General features: G+C 44.0%; 1 protein-coding gene across 1 annotated transcript; it reads right to left on the reverse strand.

Annotated features, from left to right (window-relative positions):
* Positions 1-1,953: 1,953 nt before the first annotated feature.
* Positions 1,954-7,839, reverse strand: LOC135418850 (pancreatic alpha-amylase). The gene is made up of 10 exons (XM_064664570.1): positions 7,649-7,839; positions 6,990-7,136; positions 6,592-6,789; positions 4,160-4,390; positions 3,643-3,776; positions 3,433-3,555; positions 3,220-3,319; positions 2,892-3,013; positions 2,655-2,780; positions 1,954-2,256 (listed from the first exon to the last, which is right to left on the reverse strand). The coding sequence occupies exons 1-10, from the start codon at positions 7,817-7,819 to the stop codon at positions 2,067-2,069; spliced, it is 1,542 nt and encodes a 513-aa protein (XP_064520640.1). The 5' UTR covers positions 7,820-7,839; the 3' UTR covers positions 1,954-2,066.
* Positions 7,840-10,044: the final 2,205 nt, after the last annotated feature.

Here is a 10,044-nt window from a genome sequence, read left to right on the forward strand (position 1 = left end):
CCCACAAAATTCTAAAGTTTTACACTTCAGCAGATCTGTTACACAGATCTTCTTGTGCCCCAGCAAACATTTTACTTTAAACTTGATAAATTTCATAACATAATTTCAATTTTTCACTGATTACTGGTACACAAGATTAAGGCCTTAGTGCCTTCAATTTACATACAGAAGGGTGACAATAGAAATGATAACAATAAATATTTCCTAGTACTAAAATTTTTTAAAAAACTTAGCGATCATCAGTAAAGCTGACTGGGGTTTGTGAGTTATCTGAAAGACCTGGTGTTGCTCTGGATGACACTGTTGCTTTCTTCATCATCTTTGTGCTCATACTATAATGCAATGTGTTAAAAAGCCTGAAATAAAAGGAACAAAAAACAGGTCAGGTCCTTTCCAAGCAATGAACATTTGGCCCACAAAGTTTTACTTACATATAAGGAAACTGTCTCCAGATTTCTTTTCCTCCATATTTCTATTTAATTCTACTGTGAAATGCAGAGCCATCTGAGTCTACATTAGGCAAAACACTCACTGCACTCCAACATAATTGGAAAGCGGATCCACATATGTTCACAGGCACAGACATAATCTTCTCCATATTCAGCACCGCCTGTTGATTTATGGACACCTCAGATCAATGTGTGTCATTTCAGCCATTTGCCACAAAAACTGTGGGGCTTGGAGGTGGATTTGTAATTGGAAATGTGGACTGACGATTCCATTTGGGATTGGGTAGTGTCTGAATAATAGCTAGTATGGAATCACAGTGATTCTGAGGGTTAGAGCTGAATGCAGGGCTTAAACAAACGCGGGTACAGTAACCCAGGAGCAGCAGGCAGTGCCAATCAATTTCAAAGGGGCAGGAGGGCTCCTGACCTGCCCCTGTGGGCAAACAACAGGTCTGCACTGGCTATGAACATCCTGCCACACGAATCTCCCAGTCTCTGACACTGCTCCAGTGAGTGGATCCAAGGGCTGCGTGGGTGGATTCAGGTAGTGCTGGACATAGCCAGTAACGCAGACAGACGGTAGGTCCAGCACTGGGCCAGGGACACTCTTCCTACACCACGACTGCTTTGACAGACACTCTGAGCCCTTGGGCACACTGAGAGCCAATAACCACCCCCAACATCCACACATACTCTCTCTCCCACCACAAAAGGGAAAGAGCCCTTAAAAGTACACCTTGACCTCAAAAATTGCAAATCTGAGCAACCCTCTTCTATTTTCCCCTCCAGACCAGGCCACAATAAGTACTTTTGGCCTAGCAGACACTGACTTAAAGCAAAGCTCACACTTGCCTTTTAAGTCAGTATCTTCTCACAGTTGACAGGGAAATAGGGAAAGCTGCCAAATCTGTGTTCTGTCTGTGTAATTCTCTGAGATATTACAGAATACGGGAGCCTAACACACCACATAGACAAGAATATGCTGGGTTTCAGCCACTGGCACAAGGGGTAAGTGATGCCTGGATATACAGTGTCCTTGGACACCTCTGGAACCCTCCACAGTGAATGTTCATTTGCAGCAAACCACTGGGGATAACAACAGAAGAGCTGTGGGCTTAATTTGTACGGGCACAAACTGTAACCCACTGGCTTGACTGAAGCCACAGACTGGAATAACTGCTTGGCATGGCCCAGCTTCCTTCACTGGCCAATACCCCAGGTTTGGTTTGCCACAAGAAAGGGATAAACTGTATGCAGGCACTGCTTGTAGCTGACTGCCCACAACGTGGCTGCTGTGGGATACAGCTGTGTGTGCACGTATTAGCCTTGGAAATACTGCTTTTTAACTTACTGAGGTGCTGGGTTGGGGGGGTGTTATTTATTTTATTTTCTCCTGTTAAGTGGGAATTGAAGTGCTGCATTGCCTTAAAACCTATGACTGCAATGCCACTAGTTATGAGGTAATAAAGTTACATCCAATTAATTAAGGGAAAAAGCATGACTCTTCAATTTACTTGCCATTTACTATTCACCAGATACAGAATCATTCATGCTCAAAAAACAGGAAACCACATATAGGGGAAACAGTAATGCACAGAAGAGGACATTTCTCTGGAGTTACAATTTTGCATCAACATGAATTGCAATAAATGGATCTTCAGCGTCGGTATTAATCTGGAAATTAGCCTTTCCATCACCAGAAACATACACCTGTTTTCCAGTACATTTGTTGTCCTCCTTTTGTCCAGAAATAACATCACAGTAAGTACCAGCAGGCAGTCCAGTTTGCAAATAAACACTCATATTCCTGTGTGAAAATAAACAAATGCTATTTATCCATTATTTTAAAAACAAACATTTCAAATTGTGTGCAAGATTTTTGAACCTGATGCTACTTTGAAGAGCAATCTGAAACATAAGCTTTCTGATCCTACCCCTGCTTCATTCCCTATGCTCCCAGCACCAAGCCTGCCAGAGTTCAAGAAGTGTTTGGATGATACTCTTGGGCACATGATGTGACGCTTGGGGATGGTCCTGTGCAGGGCTAAGGATTGGACTCGATGATCCCTGTGTGTCCTTTCCAACTCAGAATATTCTGTAATTTTAGCTCTCTAGACTTGGCATACACTTGAATAACTCGGGTTGTATTGCTGATGAGGGATGCTATGCTTCTCTCTGGGTACAGTGTTTCTCCCATTGACTTACCAGTCATCATTATTGAAAATGATGAAGCCTTTATTACCACGGCCAAAAGCTACTTGATTGCTGCCGTTGTCCCACCAGTTGGAGAAAGGCTCACCGTCCACCACGTTACGGAAAATAACCATGTTCCTGAAAATACAAGGAACGGCTGTCACTGCAGCTGCAAGAGCTCTAAAGCCATGAGGAACATGAAGCAAAAGCAACTGCTTTCACTCAGTTTTTTCTCCCACAGTGTCCTACTTTATCTGACGCCAGCGATGTTCACAAACCCAGTCGTTGCCACAGGTAGTGTCCTCATTGATTGTCACAGGCTTTATTGAGCCATCCGAGTTACTTGGGGGTCCAACCCAGTCATTGATATCCTGTAATTCAGAAGTTTATAACTTCTTACTGAAAATGCAGAGAGCCTCCTGGGAGAGAAAAGTTAGATGGAGCATCAAATTTTCACCAGCTAGATCCAACATGGCCCAGTGAAATCCCTTAACACACTGAAATGCGCTGGACTACTTCTAGGGCCCTGCTCTGCTCCTTATCCACCACAAATGCATCGTCAGCATTGCAGGCCTACCTTTCCATCAACAAAATATCTTGGCCAGCGGAAACTTGACATCACACGTGTGAACCCATACGGATGGGCCAGCATGAAACCAACTGCCATTTTATAGAGCCTGTTGGTTGGACAAAGCAAGTCATGAGACACGCAAAGAGAAACCTGCCAGAGAACAGACAGACAAAACAAGCTGAAAAAAGAAGCAGCACCCAGACAAGAGCGATCTCTTACCTGGCATCCCAGAAGGTCAAAATAGCAGATCCACCAGCCCCATGCCCCCGCTGGTTGTCATGATTGTCCACAAAGACCAGGGCTCTGTCAGAAGGCACAAAGCCCCAGCCTTCTCCCCAGTTCCTAGCCAAAAACACAAAGAGCTGAAGTTACCCTGTCAACTGTTGTATCCAGTGTAGCCCAGATAAACAGCAGCACCTCCATCCTTACTTTAGGTAGGCCATCTTTTCTCCGTTCCACTTGCGGATCACTGTCCCCAGCTTTGCACCGTATTTGAACTCTGTCACTCGGCCATTTCCAAAGTACTCGCTGCCTGTGATCGGCTCTCCACCCAGGTCAATTACCTGGGACAGGAAGGAAAATCTGTGCATCTGTTCTTGTCTCACAGAGACCAAAAATGCAGTGTACAGAATTCAACATTAGTTCTTGCTTTACACTGAGAAAAAAGTACTTAAGTATGTGTATTTCTGTTGTGTAAATCAATCCAAAGTCAGTATAATACATGATGGACTCAAAAACATGACTGAATAAAGAAACGGTAAAGTTGATTGACAGTGTGTTGTGGAGGCAGTTTTAAAAAGCAAAATTACTTATGCGTGCAGCACTGTTCCCAAAAAGCTCTTTCTGGGGTAAGCTGGATGAAGACATACTGCTGTTCCTCTGAAGGAGGAAGGTAAAAGAGATGCAAAAGACAAAAACAAACATAAAGGGCAAAACAGGGGATTACCTCCTGGAAAATGAATGGTTTTGTTCCTTCAGGAAACCATGTATTATTTAAATCTTTCAGCTTGTCCAGAAATGCTCTAATGTCTCCAGGCCACATGTGCTTGGCAGCATCAATTCGGAAGCCTGCTACGCCAATGTCAATGAGATGGTTCATGTACTCAGCCACCTTCGAGCGCACATAGTCCTTCTCCAGGGCCAGATCCAGAAGGCTGACCAAGCGGCAGTCCCGGACCTGGACAACAGAAAAATGAAAAGAGAAGAGAAAAGAAGAGAAGAGATTATATCTGTATTATCAAAGGAGGTGGAGAGGGGTGGTGGTTTGATTGGGTAGTGTGGTACTTTAGCATGATGTAAATGCTATGGGACAAGGGACATAGAATGTGCTGGTTTTGGCAAGACACAGTTAATTTTCTTCAAAGTAGCTGGTATGGGGCTGTGTTTTGGATTTGTGCTGAAAACAGGGGTGATGACTCTGTGCAAGCACTGCTCAGCAATTACTAAAACTAAACTCCTGTGTTAAGACTTTTTCTGTTCCTCACCCCACCCAACCAGCGAGTAGGCTGGAGACCCACAAGGAGCTTGGAGGGGACACAGCCAGGACAGCTGACCCTAACTGACCAAAGGGATATTCTATGCTCAGCAGATAAAGAAGAAGGGGATGATGGTGGGAAGAAGAAGGGGATGATGTCTGGAGGGAAGGTATTTTTCTTCCCAGGTCACCCTTACACATGATGGAGCCCTACTCTTCTGGAGGCAGTCAAACATCTGCCTTCCCATGGGAAGTGGTGAATAAATTCCTTGTTTTGATTTGCTTGCACATGTAGCTTTTGCTTAACCTATTAAACTGTCTTTATCTCAACCCATGAGTTTTCTCAGTTTTACTCTTCTGATTCTCTCCCCCATAAGCAAGCAGCTGTGTGGTGTTTAGTTGCTGACTGGGTTAAACCACATCAGTTCTTTTTGGTGCCAAATGTGGGGCTCAAAGGTTTTGAAATAACAAGTTTGATTGGAATGTGCTAGATGGAATTTATAGCTGTTATTGCTCTTTGGCTATTAATTGGCAGGCTCCTGTGCTTGCACAGGACTCACTTGTGTATGAGAGTCTAGAGCTCATTAGTGGCTGCTTTTTGCCTTCCCTGCTGGCTGTTCCACTGTGCTGCTGATCACCTCACTCAGGGAACATTTGGATTTTGGCAGTGGAGATGCTCCTGGGCTGGCAGGTGGCCAGGATATTGCTGCTGTTTCTGTGCTGCTGTACCAGACAGGCTGGAACTCCAGAGTGAACTCAAAGGGATCGTGACCTGTGGATGGATCCACGGTGGAGCAGGTACATCTCGAAGTGTCTGTGGCCATGGCTGTGTCTGTGCCACAGCAGTGTCCCTCTGAAGGGACTGGGGCCCAAGGACATGACTGTGCTGCAGCAGGTACACCTTGAAGCATCAGTGGCTGTGCATGAGCACATGCTGGAGCACCTCAAAGTGTTTGGCCATGGACAAGCCCACAACAGAGCAGGAACACCCCTGGAGGGACTGCAGCCAGGGCTAAGGGCATGTTGGCAGGCTCTAAAGGAACAGTGGCTGTGGGTAAGGCCACACTGGAGCAGGTGTATCCCTGAAGACTCTGTGGCCCATGGATAGGGCCATGCTGGAACAGGTGCCCCTCAAAGTGACTGTAGCTGTGGATAAGTCTGTGCCACAGCAGGTGTCCTCCTGAAGAGACTGTGGCTCATAGACAAGGCTCCTTCTGCAGCAGGTAGAGCCCTGAGGGATTGTAGTCTGTGGATAAGTCCAAGGCAGAGCAGAGATAAGGGGAGGAATTCATTACAATGTTAAACACAATGGTCTGGTCCAAAGGGACTGGGGTGGAGATTGAAATGGAAATACCTTTAAACTGTTGTAACCCAGGACTTCAGATGCATGTTACAGAAACACAGATGCATATTACAGATGCACATTAGGAGCCACCTGAACCAGTGAAGGGCAAGCCTTACATGAAGCAGTGCCAGTGCAGAAATATCATAGTGTATTGCTGCAAAGTGGCCAAAGAGCTTGAGAAAGAACTGCTACACATTCCAACTACAAAAACCAGTAAGTTGCTCAACCAGGACACCACCTTGCACTGCTCTGTTTTTCAAGGGGGCTCCTTATCATGATCAGCTGAGCTTATAAGCTATAAGAATGAGGTCGTGGGCTGAGCTGAGTACACTGGGCTCAGTTCAGGGGAAAACTTCCACACACAGGTTCTTGATTTCTCACTACTCATAATATTTTGCACCACTAGTACCTATGGTTACAACCTCATTCATTTGTCAAGTGACTAAGCACAGATTTTGTGAGAAACTACACCCTTTGTTTCATCTTACTGTGGAGTTTACACAACATGTTAAAAAAAAAAAAAAGAAAAAGAATCAAAACTTTTGCCAGAGGAAGTTACCTGATATATATCACCATAATTTTCAATTTCTCCACTTCCACTGTGACATTTGCCATCATTGAAATCCCAGCCAGAGTATGGCACAGCTGGAAAATCTCTGTTTCCAGCATTAAAATAGCTTCCACAGGTAGAATGGGTGCCCGAGCCACCTGCAGCCCCACACATGTGGTTGACGACAGCATCCACATAAATACGAACCTGGAAAAGCAATGTGAGCATTTCACTATGTTTTGTAGTGATTGTGAAGTGATAGCCTCAACTTTACCACATCACTATTGACTTTTTTCCACTTCAGTTTCTTCTCAGTATATGTTTCCTTAGAGGAAAGCAGTAGTACCTTCCCTCAGCTGATACAGCACTTCTTGCCATATCAGATACAGATTTTTCAAGGCACTTACTCCAACATTGTTGCATCTGGTCACCATGTCTTTGAACTCATCTTCGTTTCCTGACCGAGTGCAGAGCTTGTAGCTAATGGGCTGGTATCTTTCCCACCAAGGTCTGTTTGGGTTAGTAATGACAATATTTTCATTTGGAGGTGAAACCTGTAGATGAAATTATATACTTTGATAAGAAATCAATTGGTTTTATTTTGACGTTTTAAGGGCAAAACCTGCATTCAGCACCTCTACCCTCAGAGGCAGGCTAGCACCCAACCCAGCCTCTCCCACAGCATAAACCCAGGTCTGAGAGATATCTGTCTTGTACACTGGCAAGAAAGAGGTTTTATTTTTTTTCTGTGGGTTGCCCAGGTCCAGCAGGGGCCTGCTTTCAAGGGCATGTGCACGGGAAGGCTGAAGCCACAGGAAGTATTTGTAACCAGAGTGGTGACAGCCAAACCTCAATGCTTATGCACTTCCCTCAGAACAAGGGAAGAGTCTTAGCTTTCAGGGGAAGCCTTTCAGAGGAAGGCATGCCCCTTTGTAACTGACCTGCTAGAGATACAAAATCATTGGCCCTCTCCAACAGCAAAGTTACTTGGAGATGGCTGTTTCCATCTCAGGGATTTTGATTTATTAATTAAATGCTACAAATGCCATTTTCCTACTACTCTTACCTGAACACCTCCAAATCCATTAGGAGCTAAATAGCGTTCACACTCCAGAGCAATATCCGCCCAGCGCCATTCAAAGAGATGTACAATAGATGTCCTCTTAGAGAGGGTGTTGGGGTTGTACTGCCCCCAGCAAAACCCCACAGCTGCAAGGAGGAGGAGGAGCACTTGCATGGTGCCATCTACTGAAGGCACTCTAGTCTCTCCACAGGCTATTTATGTTCCTGCAAGATGACAAAGTTCCTACCACAGCTGTCAAAATTCACAAGGATCAATGCTATCAGTTATTATTTAGCTAGCTAGATCAATGCTATCAGTTATTATTTAGCTAGCTAGCTCATTATCATTCCTTCGGTTTGTTTTTCTCCTGGATTGCCCAACAGCTGAAGATAAAATACCTTTTCACAGTGATTACACACTATCATAAACTAAGCAGTTTGTGAGCAGTGTACCCAAATCCAGAATTGCACTCTTTCATGTAAACAAAAATACTTTATCAAAAGTATTTCAAAATATAACACACAGACCCTGAAAGGGGTCTTTGGAAGGTAAAAGGAGGGAGAAGTGTCTGAAAGATGAAAACCTAACAGCACTAGGAGAATGACTGAGTTTATCTAATCCTGACAGCTGGACACCTCTGAATGCTGGCAGAGTTCAAACCAGGGTACCTGATCAGCCACTCTCAGTCAATTACAGCTCTATTGGACAACAGGCTGTGGATCTTCCCCAGGTGAATCACATTGGTAACTAGAAACTGATGCCTTTTCACACCTGAAGCATTTCTCTAGTGTCACTGCCCAGTCTCTGCTAGGAACTGTTATCAGTTTTCTTCACACAGCTGGTTGTGCAGAATAGCTGTCGCTGTACCTGACTGAAAGTCATCCAAGCTGTGTTTCCTTCTCCAGCAGAAACTTTGCATAAGGTTTCATCTCATTTTAAATGACTATTGATTCATCTGAGCCAAGGAACAACCCAAAATCAGATGTAAATGATACTGCAGATAAGTGTTAGCTGACTGACATAAAACAGAATCTGAAAGCCAGAGCTGTTGCCCTTTTGGTTTTTCCTACAATCTTCTCCTTTGAAAAAAAAAACAACTACTGACTTTAGCTCATAAGATGCCTTCAGGTCTTCATACAGAACTGACCTATAAAATCAAGGTCTTAGCAACAATTCTCCATGAACAAGCCTGAGTCATACCAACACCACTCTGAAAGAATACAAAGACCATAAAATTCCTGACATTTGATGAATATCTGTGACAAAAAAAAAAGTTAGAAAAAAGGTCACATCTACTCCAGAAGAAAAGAAACATCAGTACATTAGTGCACTTTGTACCCAAACTACCTCTAGTCTGTTCTTTCTGAAACTAGCCATGCCAATATGTCACATGCATCCTTCTCTTTCCCAGAATTTGTCTTCAAGGACAAAACACAGAAGCATTTGTCCCATTTGTCCACCTGTTCATTTTCATGTCACAGACCTTATTAAAAGCCTCTTTTCCCACTACTATAATGAAATAGTAAATTACTGCAAATGACCTTGCCTACTCACTAACAGCAAGGAACCAGTGAGTGATTGCACCTTGTGATTACCAACTCAGTGAGAACAGACCCCCTCATCCCTCAATATTACTGAAAGCAACCAAATGTGCCTCAGGTTAATTTTTACATCATCATTCCCTGTGGGGTTCCATTGATGAGATGGCATGTCACTGCATGACTTTCAGCTTCCAGTGGCATGCGTTTTCCACTGAAAAATATGCTGCTGTCAGCCAAGAAGAGTAAGGACCCATCCTTGCTAGCCTGATGCAATGGATGGCAAACCCACTGGGAAAGAGGACTGAGAGCCCTCACACGACAGGCTGTGCAGGCTGTGACTGACTGTCCAGGGGTGTTGCAAGGAATGCTAATTTAACACACAAACTCTTTGTGTGTAAGTGTTTTAGTTGAGTGCATTAGCTGATAATGTAACTGTTTATCCCAGAGTTAATTAAAAAGGGTGAATATCTCCTTGGTTTAGCCAGACCAGCATTGGGAAGAATGTAGACATGGCTCAGTACAACAGTGGTTACACAAAATTAAAAACTAACAGAAGTTTTTTTGTAGGTAGCAATGGGCTTTAGCTGGTTTCAACCCACATATTCCTTTTCCATGACTAGGAATGCCCACCATCCACCATACAACGTGATTGTATTATAGGCAGCAGTAATGGAGATCAAGTCAATTTTGGGGTAACTGTGGAAGAACTAAGTTTTTTACTTGTACAGGCACAAGGTGACTGTGAACCAGGTAATAGACAGGCTTGACTGATGCCAAAGACTGGAATAAACAACTGGCACAGGCCAGCTTCCTCTGACCCAGACCCCATGTTTGGTTTGTCACAAAAAAGGGACAGAC

Source organism: Pseudopipra pipra, chromosome 9 (genome assembly GCF_036250125.1).
Source record: "Pseudopipra pipra isolate bDixPip1 chromosome 9, bDixPip1.hap1, whole genome shotgun sequence".
Classification (NCBI taxonomy): Eukaryota; Metazoa; Chordata; class Aves; order Passeriformes; family Pipridae; genus Pseudopipra; species Pseudopipra pipra.